The 15,511-nt window shown below is 53.4% G+C and overlaps 1 protein-coding gene across 2 annotated transcripts in view; it reads right to left on the bottom strand.

Moving 5' to 3' along the window:
* Nucleotides 1–14,391, bottom strand: part of FAM166C (family with sequence similarity 166 member C) — a 32,169-nt gene extending 17,778 nt beyond the window's left edge. Inside the window, exons 1-2 of one of the 2 annotated variants that reach the window (XM_045008375.1) lie at nucleotides 14,238–14,391; nucleotides 1,156–1,429 (exon numbers count right to left, since the gene is read on the bottom strand). In XM_045008375.1, the coding sequence (XP_044864310.1) occupies nucleotides 1,156–1,429; nucleotides 14,238–14,311 (348 nt within the window). In that variant the 5' untranslated portion in view covers nucleotides 14,312–14,391. The remainder of the gene's footprint in view (nucleotides 1–1,155; nucleotides 1,430–14,237) is intronic. The other variant, XM_045008376.1, reaches the window with a different exon arrangement.
* Between the last annotated feature and the right edge of the window lie 1,120 nt (nucleotides 14,392–15,511).

Below are 15,511 nucleotides of genomic sequence, written 5' to 3'. Positions count from 1 at the left end.
CACAGGGGGGCTTGGCTTGGGAATTCGTTGATGCAAGCTGTACTTATTCCCGATGCACCGCGATGGAGGCGGGGCTCTGTGCCGTCACTATGGCTGAGAAGTGGGGAGACAACACTGTGTTTTGGGCGCAAATGGTAAAATGTGCGGCTTGGCCGAGTCAGATGAGAGAGATGCTGCTCTCTTTAGCAAGGGGAACATCTCCCATGTACAATCAGATGCGCCCAGGCCCCTGCATGCTCCCACACTCACACACACACACACACCTGTCCTCCTCTCACGCTATTTATTACTGGGATAACATGCTCTAGGCTCCACCTCCCTGCTCCCGTTCCAGAGTGAAGATTCAGGGAGACGGACAAAGTTTTGCTGTGCTGAGCAATGGGGCTACACTCCCGCTGGGTCCTATGCTGTAGGGTGACCAGATGTCCCGATTTTATAGGGACAGTCCCGATTTTTGGGTCTTTTTCTTATATGGGCTCCTATTCTCCCCATCCCCATCTCAATTTTTCACATTTGCTGTCTGGTTACCCTACCTATGCTGTGAGCTGCACCAGCTGGGTTACACTCTCATGCCTTCCCCCGTTAACTGCCACATCCTCTCAGGCAACTCAGCAAAGCTCGATGACTCCTCAAACAGCTCCCCAGGCAATCCTGCCCGCAGCAGCACACACAGAGATGTCTGCACGGTAACCTCGGGAGGGGAGCCCTGCTCTTCAGCGACCACCCACTGCGTTCCACGCTGACTCCTCCCTCTGCATGCCAGTCACACACATGTAAACTGCTGGAGATGGGATGACAGGAGCCTCTCCTAGAACAATGCCAATTGGGTTTTCTGGGGACTGTCTGCCTAGGTTCTTATGGTCAAGAAGCTGCCTTCAGAACCAGTAACAGGGCAGTGAAAAAGACCATCTCAGTGTGGCAGGTGGGTGCCAGAGGCCGAGGGCGCTGGCTTTTGGTTGTGACTAATTATATATTTGTGTTGATTGCATTTTGGCTCAGTCCAGGGCATTTCCGAGGCACCTCTCACTGGGGCGCGTGGGTGCTGCCCAGATGGGGCCCTGACTGCGCTGCGCTGGTGCTCAGGTGCTGTGTGTTGGATCAGACCCGCCGTGCCATTGTGTGCAGGGCATGCCGCCGCGAGAGACACCTTCTCACCTTGTAAAACTCCTTCAGCTCTTCGGAGCGGTTGAAATCCAAGTTGAAGCGGGAATAGGAAGGGGCGTGCAGCCACCTGTCCCAGCCCCGCGCCCTGCACCCCAGCACTAAGCCAGGGTCGGGCGAGAAGAGGGTGGGGAACTGGCCGCCTTTGCTGTAGGGGCAGCGGCTGGTCTCCATGGCAGCATTGCGGAAATCCTGGAAGTATTTCAGAGTGGTGTTCCCATAGGTGTCGCCAAAGGAAAACACCGTGTTGGGGACATGCCCACGGTACCTGCAGAGGAGAGAGTGAGCCAGTGAGGGACCGGGAAAGGCCGGGGGCACCCCCTGGGGACAGGGCCCTTGTCTCTCCTTCTAAATGCAGCTTGCAGAAGTGAGGGGCTGATGGCTCTGGTTTAAATACCTCAGAGAGGGGCCATGCAGCCCTCCTGCACATACATCCGGCGGCCCCCAGGTCAAAGTCCCACCTTGCTCCTGGCTGCTTGAGCCACGTTGGGAGGGAGGAGGGAGGGGCTCCTCCCAGGTCCTGGGGGCCAGCAGTTTACACTCTAAAGCCTTTTCTTACTCTGATCTTCACGTGCATAACTGAAGATATTATCAGCCATCCAGCTGGCCAGCTGCTGGGACTGCCTACCCGTGAGACGCATGGGAGTGGAAGCCAGGAGCTCTGTAGCCCGGGTCTCAGCAGGGCCTCACACTTGCTGTCTAAGCCTCGCCCCACCTCCTTGGGTGGGTCCAACTGGAGACTCCTAGGGCCTGCTCTCCAGAAGTGCTGACGTCAACAGCGGTTACTGGTGCTCAGCAGCTCTGGAACTCAGGCCCCCGTTGGACACCTAGAACTAGCAGGCACTTGCACCTTAACCTGCAACTTCCCCATCTGCAAAATGGGGCTATGACCAGCTAGGGCTGAGGAGAGGGTTGGGGGGGTTACCGAGTCTTTGCACAGTCCTAAGAAGAGATGAAGCATTGACGAAAGGCTCTTGTCAATTTAAAGATCACCTTGGCCGGATTATAAATCCCAGGACTGTTGTACATTCATGATGGTAACAGAATCACGGGCCTTCCCATGGCTAAACACCTCACGGATGCCTCCGTACAGGGCTCTACACTTCCGCAAACATGCAACTTATAAAACAGACTTTGGCAAGCTGTGAGGTGGGCTATGAAAGGCATCTAGCAATAGTCAGACTAGAACAGACTGGAGGGTGACGGCAGAGACATCTTTATCACGGCTTTGGTCTTGTCATTGGCACATTTCACGTGGGATGTTCCATAGGAGGGTAAATTGCTATCTAACTGATACTGGCCTTCCTGACCCAGGACATGTGCAGTCCTTCATCTTCCTCATTAACTGCTCTTCCTTGACATCGATAAGAGCTACCCCCCTACAATGAACAAAGGGATCAAACAGACTCCCTGTCAACAATGCCAGGTTCACAACGCACAGGGCTGCATTCAGCCTTTCTTCGAACCGTTGCGGGTCCTGCGCTTTCAGTGACACGGGGGAGGAGGGACTCTGAATTTCCTACGGGCCAAAGCTCTAATTTTATTAACAATTTTCACACCTCCCAGGTACCGTTCGTGCGAGGATCCCAAAGCACTTGATTAAGCCTCACAACAAATAGGGAAGTGGAACCGAGGCACAGAGAAGTTAACGGGACTTGGCCAAGACCACTCAGCAGGTGAGTGGCAAAGCAAGGAACGGAGGACTCCAGCGTAAGGCTGAGGGCCCAGGGGGCTCGCTCCTGTGGTACAATCCATGGGGAGGGGCTCTCTCGGTGAAAATCTCCATGAGGAATGCCTTGCAGAGTTTTCCCAACAGCATGTCATTGGAGAGGGGCTGGGTTTGCCCTCCACTCTGTGAAAGGATATGGGCCCCTCACTCAAAACTGGGTGGGGGTCCCGGGATCCACGTGGCTCCCAGAGATCCAGGAGAGGCTGAGGCCATCCCACTATTCTTGCTCCAGCCCCTGGTGGTCCCATCCCCCAGATTCATCACAGCGCCCCTCGGGTACCACCCGGGTGGGGCTAGATGAACAAGGTAATACAGGCTGTATGCAGGGCCCATGCACATAACACTCCTACCCCACACCCACATCCTGCTTCAGCACCATAGTAAATATGTAAAGCCAGATCCTCAGCTGGTGTAAACTGACATTGCTCCATTCACTTCAGGATCTGGCTCGTCAAATAGATTAAGTGGAATTCCTGGTAGCTCTGGCAACATTTGTAGCTGAAAATCTTACTAATAACAAAGAGCTTAAAGAGTAGCTATGACGCTGTAATATATCTCCTCTTCTACCCTCCCCACCCCCCAAAAAAGCCATTTATGCCTTCAGTAACTCTGCACAGAATTTATACACGTTGACATTATTCTCGCTGTGGCTCCTTGTAATGATTGCATGGGACCAGCTTTACTGCAATGCTAATACCCTTAGGCTTTCTGATTTCACAGGGGGAAATTTACATTACAGCGAAAGCAAAGTGGGCAAACTTGGGATGGATTCACAGTGTGTTTGATCCCTGGTTTTGATTCTGCACGAGGCTGGATTGAACAGAGCATTTGGCTTTTCTTTTTGACTGTGTTAATTCATAGGGGGATCCAGAGTGAATTTGGCTGCAAGATAAAGATTTTCTGCATATTGCCTCCAAAGAGCATTTCGGATGGTGAAAAATAACCCAGTGGCGAGGTTGTAACAATAGGATCTTGCCAAATAAGCTGCTGCTTAGAAATCTAAGGATATATGCTTTGTAAACAACTGAAACATCTCAGAGGAGAAGAGAGAAATCTATCCAATAACTACTGTTACGGTGAACAAAAAAAACCAAAAAACAAACAAAAAAATAGATGCAAAGGAACCCAAAGGGTCTAGAGAGGAAACCAATGAAATTCAATGGGAGGTGGGTTCCTAAATCCCATTGGTTCCTGTGAAAATCTCAGCCTGACAGTCTCTGTTGCAAGGGACTGATGGGGAGAGAATCAATGTGTATAATTCACGGTACGTGGGATCCAGACATGGAGTGAGAACAAGATCAATTCTGCTTTAAGATAAACATCTATGACTCAACATATCTAGGTTGTCCTGGGATATTTTTTTCCCCCGTGTCTCAGTGGTGGAATCCTGAGAGACACTAGCCTGAGACACGTCTCTTGAAGACAGTCCTTGGTGTTGCCAAGTTCTCCTGGATCTCAGCCAGTCCTCATTACACAGACGTACCATAACTGGCAGTTATTGTACGCCTCGTATAAAATCATTGTGTGCTGCTTATTTGATGGACAGAATGCTCCAAATTGCTTCATCTCTCCAGATCCCAGAGGGGTAAAGAAACAGTACCTGTTCCAGCTAGCTCCGTTCTATCTGCACTGGGGGAGGGAGAAAACCCAAACCCTACAACTAACTGGGGTCTTTTTTATTCCTTTCTTTTCCTATTGATCCAAATTCCTTGTGCACAAAAAGGCCTGGACTGGCACGGAAAATCTAGAGCACTCGCTGGGTTTTCAGACAGGAAGTGCGTTCAGTGCCAGGATCTTTCCTGTGCTCCTATTTCGAATGAGAAGCAACATCAAGGTCTTGCTCATTCGTGGTCATTAAAGGCCCCAGGACACTTTTCATGAGAACGGGAGCGTTAATCTCAGGGTCCTTGGTAAAAAACAGCTGTTTCCAACAATGGGCCAGATTCTGATCATCCGACGAAGTGGGGATACACCCACGAAAGCTCATGCTCCAATACGTCTGTTAGTCTATAAGGTGCCACAGGACTCTTTGCTGCTTTTTCTGATCATCTGATTCATGTTGAGTATGAGACTAATCAGCATGAGCACCTGGTCCATCGCTCTGTACTATGGACACTGTATTCTTCTGCCTTTTACAGCGTGGAGAACGGTAAATAACTGTGATGCAGCCAGATTTGGGTGCAACACATTGGGGCTTGGGGGGGGTCTTCTTCCTGCCTCCTACCCCAAAATGTGGCTAGAGCAACTGTGACGGCGTAGGCCAACCCCGCACTGGCTAAGAAAGAGTTAATGAGCCGCCTGTGGCAGGTGACTGGCTGGAAGGGAGAGCACAGCTCAGCCGAGTGGGAAGGAGGGTGGATCTGGAGCTCGCACTTCATAAGAGAGAGGCCAGGTTGGCAGCAGGAGCTGCACACGAGACTGTGGCCTGCCAGAGCCTCTATGAGTGTAGGCAGGCCTGAGCTGGGGCTACTGTTCATTTATCACCAGTGACTTACCCTCTGCTGCTGGGTCAGTCTGATGCAGGTGGTGCCCTGCCTGAAACTGGCTCCCACCAGGCACAAACTTGCCTGGAATCAATGGGAGTTAAGGGTCCAAATACCTTTAAAAATCTAGCCTAAGAAAAAGAACAGGGAAAGAAAACAGATGAAGATGGGAAGAGTGGTGGTAAATGGTACAGCACTGTGTGCTGCTCTCCACACAGAAAAGGAGGAAGAGCAGATACTCATCTGAATTCCCTGGGACAAGGCTGTTTCAGGCCTAACAGAAGATAAGTAAGGCTAAAACTACTTTCAAGACATGGTAAGATACCGTAGCAGAGTGTGTTTGAAAAGTCTGTCTCACTCCATCACGTAACGTATAATGTATCAATACGGAAATATTAATGAGGTGAGACAATCCTTCGCAGTTTTCTTCTACCACACAGTCAAAAAGGTACCTCCGACTCATGCAATCACCTTAAGAAATTAACGACATGGGATTTTAACTTAATTAACTGTTCTGTTCCCTCCCCCTCAGGCTCTGGGACTGGCCACTGTCACAGCCAGGATACTGGGCTAGGTGAGCCGCTGGTCTGACCCTGTATGGCCGCTCTTCTGAAAAGCGGTTGATCCATTAAATGATCTACAAGGACAGTCTGAACCTACAGCACCCTCAGACTTATTACTGAGACTAGACACCACAAAACTGGTCTGACAGCGAAGCCCTAAATTTCAGCTGGAGAAAGCCTGTGAGTTGCAAGGACTTTAAAGGACACAGATGAAGCTCACCAGGAATGAAAAGCTTTGGCTGGTTTATAGTGCACTTTAGTTGAGAATAAAAAAAACAGGAGGTGCAAAACCATGCACCCTAAAGCAACCATATCTTGGCCTCTTTGTGCATGTGCAGTGTTTTGCATGACTAAGTGCTGTTATCTATGGGACTGGACCCAAGGCTGGGAGCCAGGAGACCTGGGTTCTAATCACAGCTTAGCCAATGGCTCCCTGAGGCTGATGGTCTCACATCCCCTCTCTCTATGCCTGAGCTGCCCCATCTGTCAGGGGGTGCTAATGATACTTGCAAAGCACTTTGAAACCGCTGACTGATTGATTTCTATCATGGTAATGCCTAGAGGCCAAACTGAAATTAATGCATGGATGAAATGTGTTCTCTAAATGCAAAATGTTATTAATTGTTGAATATCCCTCTAACCTATATGTGCAATGCAGTTAAACTATGGCTGCCAAGTCAACCACACCTGCAATTATTTCCCAACTTTGATTTGATCCAAATCTCAACCTTAATATTTCTGCATCTTGACTTTCCTTGGGATCGTTTAAGAACTATTTTTGTGAAACCCACTAGCAAGGCGTGGACCTAATTTCCTACTCCCACGCTGACTGGGTCACTTAGAGGATAACAGCCTACTACTGTTAGCTCAAGTCAGAGAGATCTGGGCTGTGGATCTAAAGAGCCAAACACTGCTGATGACTCAGGCGGGAGTCAGTGCAATTCCATGTGATTGAATTACTGTTTATTTGTTTAAAATTAGGAAACTACATCTTAAACTATGTTAATATAACGTTAAGGTTGCAAAGTCAAGCACTTAGGAGATGCCAGAATTAAGGTTGCCTTTCCAACCCTTGTGCATGTGCAGGATGATACAATCTTTAATTGCATGATCACATAGTATTGCTTCCACAGGACTCCTGCCTCAGTGCACTGGCTGGACCTGCTCGGAGAATAATCAGGGCTGTGCAGTGAAGGAGGCTGTTGTCTATTAAAACCCCTGCCTCATTTGTTGTTGCAGAAGTGGAAAAATGTATAGTGAAGGAGGCCAGGGATTGCAGGAAGAGAAAGTCTGGCCTCGTGGTTAAGGAAGTTGAATGCCACCCTGGCGAACTGGAGTCTATCCTTGCCTGTTCCTACGTGATGAGGAGCAAGTCATTTAACCCCCACTTTTCACAGTCGGGCATTACTCGCGTGTTCCTGCTTGGCTGGGTGTGCATCTTGACTCACTTGGGAGCTGATCTGCAGACGGGCCGAGCACTTGCAGCTGCAGCCCATGCTGATTTGGAGCCGTGCTTTGAACATAAAAATATCCCAAGTACTACAATTGTTTGGTGCAAGTAATTAGCTCATAATCCGTTCCGCCGTGCATTTAGCGGTGATGCTCAGAGGAGAGCTCTTTGTGACTCAAAAGTCTGTCTCTCTCCCCAACAGAAGTTGGTCCAGTAAAAGCTACCCCCTCACCCACCTTGTCTCTCTGACATCCTGGGACCGACATGGCTACATCAACACTGCATACATGAGGGAATCAGTCATTCTGTAGTCAGCGCAGGCTTTGGATAGTGCATGTTAAATAAGGCCTGGCACTACACACTGAATGTACAGCATGAAATGAAATACTGAAGAGCTACCCAGTCACTGAACAAGGCAGGGGCCTGTGGGGAAAACGAGTACGCAATCGTGTAATTACCGGTAAATACAATGCACACGCACAGGGGAATGAATACAGGTTGCATGGGCAGCCTTCATTGGGGCATTTCCTAACTTTTGAGGGCCTGGCTCTGCAAACTTCACGTTCTTAACATAAGAACGGCCATCCTGGGTCAGACCAAAGGTCCATCCAGCCCAGTGTCCTGTCTACCGACAGTGGCCAATGCCAGGTGCCCCAGAGGGAGTGAACCTAACAGGCAATGATCAAGTGATCTCTCTCCTGCCATCCATCTCCATCCTGTGACGAACAGAGGCTAGGGACACCATTCTTACCCATCCTGGCTAGTAGCCATTAATGGACTTAACTTCCATGAATTTATCTAGTTCTTTTTTAAACCCTCTTATAGTCCTAGCCTTCACAACGTCCTCAGGCAAGGAGTTCCACAGGTTTACTGTGCGCTGTGTGAAGAACTTCCTTTTATTTGTTTTAAACCTGCTGCCCATTAATTTCATGTGGTGGCCCCTAGTTCTTATAGTATGGGAACAAGTAAATAACTTTTCCTTATTCGCTTTCTCCATGTTTTGGGCTGTAAATAGGATCACAGGATCACAATGGATATTCAGAGAGACAAATAATTAGATCATCTAAACCCTCTCATCTGGATTTACATGTCCCACTTCCCTTGGGAAACAATTCTACACCTAATAGGACTGAATTTGCCACCTTCTAATCCCCCCCCCCCACACACACACACGCACGCACACACTCTTCTGCCACCCTGAACCACCTCTGCCTCCTTGGTGTTTTAGTCTTCAGATACCTGCAGACCATCACGTCCCTCTTTAGCTGTCACTTAGCTAAGCTACCCATATGTAGCTCTTTGATCTTTTCTCACAGGCAGCTCTTTCCGACTCAGCCTGCTACTTACTGGGCCTTTCCCTTCCCAGCGATAATAGCTCTGGGAGCAGAGAGAATCTACTGGCCGAGTGCGGCTGACAGAGGTTTGCGGGTGAGGGGAAATACACCAGAACCCTTATTTCCTCTTTCAAGACTAGGGCTAATTATGATCACGTTTCCCATTATTATACTGGGACAAAATCAGCATAAAGCCCTATGTGGTTGTGGAACTGCTTCTAGGTACATCGTCATTCAGGGGTTCATCGACAAAAGAAGGGAATCTACTTTGAACTCCCGTCTGTTACAATCCATGAACTGCCGTTCCCAAATGTGGCTGGATGTACCAGGTACCTCCTTGTGCTCTGTTAACGCAGAGGTTCCTAAGGAAAACTGGTTCTAAGGTGTGGACACAGTGCTGCAGTGACTAATGGGTTAAATCTAGAGACAACAGCTGCCCTCCCTGCTTGAGAGGCACTACACAGTTACACAAAAGGCCATGGAAAAGCACTTTGTGCCCAGCGATGACCTAATTAAAGCTAATTTTCCAAGCAGTGTAACTGATACATGGTTTGGTGTCTCACTATCCCATTGTTACTCTTCTGGACTCAGCACGTAGACATGGGGGCCAGAAACCAAAATGGGACTCGTGAGACACTAGAGGACTAGGGTTACTGTTTTCCCACCTCTGTGGTGTTAATGGAGTGGCATCCAGATGCCAGGATAATTCTCTGCTAGTGCCCAATTGAATCTGCCTGGGCAGCCTGCACTGTTACATCACAATCCGACTAGCTGATCCTAGGCACTAGGACAGCAAAATATGAATGGGGGGGGGGGGGAGGAAGGGACCCAAGGCAGGGAAAGGCCCAACGACCCTGCTGTCTATTTCACAGAGAGACAGGGCGAGAGAACATGGGACATCACGAGAGGGCAAGCGGAGAGTGGGAGCTGGATCAGCCAGAGACAGAGCAGCTCCCACGGGCCGGAAGTCACCAGAGAAGGGACCTACAATACTTTGGTTCTAAGCGCTTTGGGCAAGAACTGAGTCAAATGACCAGGCTGGAAAGCACCTAGAGCACAGCTGCTGCTATACAAACAATAAATAAGGGAAGCCAGCTGAGAAAGCAATCAGCCCATTTGTCTCTGGCTGTGCAAAAAAAGGGGCCCATGGGAAACCCCCCAACACAAAGCCCAGGGACTTTGCTTTCCAGAGTCCGGATCCCAGCCAGAACAGCCGACTGCATCGTTTACGGCTCCCTCTGAAAACCAAGGAGCACAATGATGTGACCCAGCTGGAAGGCTCCTCTTGGCAGCAGCGTGCTCTGTGCAGGGAGCACAGCACGTTTGTAGCTAATACTGTAACTGACGTGGAGTCCTGAGCTGTCAGTGCGGAGGAGTACAACACCTGTAGTCTAAAAACAGGGGCCTGGATGACGAAGAGGACTGGTAATGGGATCGAGATCCTACCACCTCCTAGAAATCCATTCTGAGGGGTAGACCAAAACCAGTTCCCATCTGAGGGCTCTTTGGTGGGCTGCAATCCAGCTCCTGGACTTCTTGTCCCCTTCAGAAAAACCCACCACCACAATTAGCATTTGCTGGCACAGTCTCCAGAGAAGTCAATGACTGTGGGTATGTCTACACAGCATGAAAAAACTGCAGCTGGCCCATGCCAGCTGACTCAGCTCAGGGGCTGTTTCATTGCTGTGTAGACTTCTGGTCTCAGGCTGGAAGATCTCCCTCCGACAGAGCGCCGGCTACCCAGTCCTCCCTCCCACAGAGCCCCGGCCACCCAGCCCTCCCTCCCGCAGAGCCCCGGCTACGCAGTTCTCCCGGGTCTGCCCAGCGAAAGCTCACAGCCCCGCCACCCAGAGCCTTGCACCGGTGGTGGAGCGAGCTGAGGCTGTGGGGGAGGGGGAACCGCAGGGGAGGGGCTGGGGGCGAGCCTCTTCCCGGGCAGGAGGGTCCTGCGGGTCGGTTGTGGCCCGTGGGCCGTAGTTTGCCCACCTCTGACATAAAGACTGGAACTGGGATAGCCACACTGATAGCAATACTGGGAGCAAATCCCCAGCTTGGAAAAGAGACGACTAAGGGGGGATATGGCAGAGGTCTGTAAAATCATGACTGGTGTGGAGAGAGTGACTAGGGAAGTGTTATTTACTCCTTCCCATAACACAAGAACTAGGGGTCCCCCAGTGAAATGAACAGGCAGCAGGTTTCAAACAAGCATAGGCAGTATTTCTTCACACAACGCACAGTCAGCCTGTGGAACTTGTTGGCAGAGGACATTGTGAAGACCAAAAGTATAACTGGATTCGAAAAATAATTTAGATACGTTCCTGGAGGCTAGGTCCATCCATGGCTATTAGCCACGCTGGTCAGGGATGCAGCCCCCTGCTCTGAGTGGACTGAAGCCTCTGACTGCCAGATGCTGGGACTGGATGACAGGGGATCGATCGCTCGATAAAGTGCCCTGTTCTGTTCATTCCCTCTGAAACACCTGGCATCAGCCACTGTCGGAATACAGGATCCTGGGCTAGATGGACCATTGGGCTGCCCAGTATGGCGGTTCTGTCCTAGGCAGAGCCTGCTTACATGTATGGAAATTTGCAGATTTATGTGCATTGAAAATCTCCTTGTTTTGCCTGGAGGCGTTGGCAGGTGTGACTATTCCTCCCACAGCACCAGAAGGAAAGAGCGGCTCTCAGAGGTCCTGGCTGCCTTGGCTCTGGTCTCCTAGTAAATGCTAGAGTGAGCAGAGCTCCTTAGATCTGAGAGCTGGGCAAGAGGGATTTCTTGGGGTGGGGGTGGGGGGCAGCCTCTGCAATTTGCATTATGGATCCAACACAGTCCAGAGCGGGATGGGACCTGAACAGGCTAAGTTTCCATCATAACCCAGGAGAATCTGTTTGCCCTACCCAGGTTTCAATACTGCAAGCCCAAAGTAATTGATGGGAGTACATGACAAGGGTCCCCTTTCCTGGACACACCTTTGGTGGGCAGAGGGGTATCTGCACCCCTTGAGTCGCTATTGGTTTGAATCCTCTCCCTTTATGCCCTTCCTCCACCCCATAAATTGCACCCGCCCTCTCTGCACCCCCGTAAACAGCAGCCTCCATGCACAACCCTATCTTATGACTCTGTGTGTACAACCCCGATCTCCACCTCTATGCGTGATTCCAACCCGCTCCATTCTCCCCTACCAGAGCAGGGGGCTGGCACATGGTTTTGATGAGATGACTAGTTTGGTTGAGAGAGGGAATAGTGTTGATGTAGTTTCCGTACGTGGGTAGTTAGAGGGTGTTTCCCCCCAAGATAAGTGTAGGGGACTTAGGAAGAAATTATGTGGGATTCCCATGCCCCAGAGAGGGTGTGTAGGGGATATCAGATGTAGGATGCCTCTAGGGAAGGGGGAGTGGAGGAGGGAATGGGGGAGTGTCTGCAGGATGGGGGGAACATAGGGAGCAATGGATGGGGACACCTACTCCTGGAAAAGGGGGCTATATGGAGTGATAGAAGTAGCATGTGGGGGGCTAGAGATAGGACGTACCCTCAAAAGCGGGGTCCTGGGCTTAACGGGAGGACATAGGGGACTGCGGAGGGGGTTCTCCTGGGGTTGATATGGGGATTATGGCTGTCCCCAGGAGTTAATGGGGATGTAGGGAGCAATGAGGGTTAGTGAGGTGTATGTGCAGGGAGCTATGGGGTTTCCAGGGGTTAATGGGGGGGTCCCCCTGTGGGTTGATGGGAGGGGGTGCAGGAAGCTATGGGAGAGCACTGTGGGTTGATTAGGGGGTGCAAGGGGCTATGCAGTCCTGTGAGTTAGTAGGGGGTATAGGGGTATGGGGATCCCTGGGAGGGTTAATGGGGGTAGAGGGGGTTATGGGGGTCCCAGGGGTTGATGGGGTGCAGGGGGATATGGGGAGTCCGGGGAGTTGATGGGATGCAGGGGTCCCTATGGGTTGATGGGGAGTGCAGGGGGCTATGGGGGTCCCTACGAGTTGATGAGTGTACATGGGGGCTATGGGGTTGGTGGGGGTGACGGGGGTTATGAGGAGTGCAGGGGGTGAGCCCAGGGGTTGATGGGTTGTGTGTGCAGTGAGTGACGGAGATACAAGGGGCAATGGGGAGGTTGATTGGAGGCTCGGGGGTTGATGGAGGTTGGTGGGGATGTAGGGGGGGTTATGGGGATCCAGGGGGGCTAAGGGGAGGTTGGTGGGGATGTAGGGGGCTGATGTAGGGGGCTTCCTAAGTCCCCTACACTTATCTTGATGGTGATGCAGGGTGGGGGCTACTGGAGGTTCTTGAGGGTTGATGGGGCTATATGGGGGTGCAAGGGATTATGGGGAGTGCAGGGGAGGTTGATGGGGTGAAGGGGAGGTTGGTGAGGGTATGGGGAACTATGGGGGTGCAAGGGGTTATGGGGAGTGCAGGGGAGGTTGGTGGGGGTGCAGAATAACTATGGGGGGTCTCTGAGTGCAGGGGAGGTTGGTGGGGATGCAGAGGGTTATGGGGGTGCAGGGGAGGTTAGTGGGGGTGCAGAGGATTATGGGGATTGATGGGGGACCCTGGGAGTGAGGGGGGAACATGTTTGGTGGGCTTGGGGGGATTATGGGGGTGCAGGGGAGGTTGGTGGGGGTGCAGGGAACTATGGGGGTGCAGGGGAGGTTGGTGGGGGAAGGGGTTATGGGGGGAAGGGGATTGATGGGAGGTAAGAGAGTCCAGGGGCTGACGGGGAGTGCAGGGGAGGTTGGTGGGGGCTGCAGAGGGTTATGGGGAGGCAGGGGAGGTTGGTGGAGATGCAGGGGAGCTATGGGGGGTGCAGAGGGTTACGGGGGGAAGGGAGCTATGGGGATGCAGGGGGTATGGGGGAGCTATGGGGGAAGGGGGCTATGGGGATGCAGGGGGTACAGGGGGGTTATGGGATACAGGGGGGTTATGGGGGTGCAGGGGAGCTATGGGGGAAGGGGGCTATGGGGGTGCGGAGGGTTATGGGGGGAAGGGAGCTATGGGGGGTGCAGGGGAGGTTGGGGGGTGCAGGGGAGCTATGGGGGGTGCAGGGGAGCTATGGGGGGTGCAGAGGGTTACGGGGGAAGGGGGCTATAGGGATGCAGGGGGTACGGGGGAGCTATGGGAGAACGGGGCTATGGGGATGCAGGGGGTACAGGGGGGTTATGGGATACAGGGGGGTTATGGGGGTGCAGGGGAGCTATGGGGGAAGGGGGCTATGGGGCTGCGGAGGGTTATGGGGGGAAGGGAGCTATGGGGCTGCAGGGGAGGTTGGTGGGGCTGCAGGGGAGCTATGGGGGGAAGGGGATACAGGGGGGCTATGGGGATGCAGGGGAGGTTGGTGGGGGTGCAGGGGAGCTATGGGGGGGTGCAGAGGGTTACGGGGGGAAGGGAGCTATGGGGATGCAGGGGGTACGGGGGGGCTATGGGGATGCAGGGGAGGTTGGTGGGGGTGCAGGAGAGCTATGGGGAAGGGGGCTATGGGGATGCAGGGGATACAGGGGGGTTATGGGGGTCCCCCCCCGTTACCCGGGCATGAGAGCCGGCGGCAGGTAGGTGGCGCGGTTCTGGGTCAGGAGGGTCCCGGCGCTGCGGGAGGCCATGGCGCGGCTCGGCGCGGTCCGGCCCCTCGCTGGATCCGGAGCAGCCGCCAAGTGAGGCCGCGGCGGCGCCCGGGCGGGGCCGGGTCACAAACACCGTCACCGGGCAACGGGCCGGGCAAGGCCGCGGGTGGGGCCCGGCTGCGGGGCGGAGCCGCAAGGGGGACGGACACTCCCCGCCCCCGCCATCGGCCCCCTAGTGTCCCCTCGCGCCCCCCGAGCCATGAGCCCCCACCCCGCCCCCCAGCCATCACCCCCCGAGTGCCCCCCAGAGCCATGAGCCCCCCACCCCGGCCCCCAGAGCCATCGGCCCCCCCAGCCATCAGCCCCCGAGTGCCCCCCCGGCGCCATGAGCCCCCCCCCACCCCGCCCCCCAGAGCCATCGGCCCCACAGCACCCCCCAGCGCCCCCAGAGCCATGAGACCCCCACACTCCCACCATTGGCCCCACAGCACCCCCCCAGCACTCCCAGAGCCATGAACCCCCCCAACATTACTCCACATCCCCAAAAAGCCATCAGCCCCCACCTCCCAACAGCCCCCAAGAGACATTAGCACCTCCATGCCACACACACATTCTCTCCTAAAAAAACATGCCCCCCAGCACCCCCCCAAGCCCTGAGCCCCCCCACACAGAGCCCCCTGGACTCCCCCCCCAGAACCATGAGCCCCCCCACACAGAGCCCCCTGAACTCCCCCCCAAGCCATGAGCCCCCCCACACAGAGCCCCCTGGACTCCCCCCCAATAACCATGAGTCCCCCCACACATATCCCCCTGAACTCCCCCCCAATAACCATGAGCCCCCCCACACAGAGCCCCCTGGACTCCCCCCAAGAACCATGAGCCCCCCCACACAGAGCCCCCTGGACTCCCCCCCAAGAACCATGAGTCCACACACACACATACACATCCCCCAGAGCCATGAGCTGCCCTGCGCGCGCGCACGCACACACACACACCCACCCACCCATGGACTCAAGACCCAAAGAGCTGAATCCCCCCAGGACTCCAGATCTCAGCCCCAAAGAGCCAGGAGAGCTTTCCCCCACCTCTAAAGAAACATGAGCCCCCCCCCCCCTTCCATCTGAAGGACCCCTGGTATCCCAACCCCAAAGAGCCATGAGCCCCACCCCGCCAAAGCTCCCTACTACATTAGCCCCGAAGTGCCATGGCGACCCACCAAAGTGTTTGGCAGGAGGAATG

The sequence above is a fragment of the Mauremys mutica genome, chromosome 3 (genome assembly GCF_020497125.1).
Source record: "Mauremys mutica isolate MM-2020 ecotype Southern chromosome 3, ASM2049712v1, whole genome shotgun sequence".
Classification (NCBI taxonomy): Eukaryota; Metazoa; Chordata; order Testudines; family Geoemydidae; genus Mauremys; species Mauremys mutica.
Note: the sequence above shows the minus strand (reverse complement) of the source record. Positions and strands in the feature narration are given on the sequence as shown.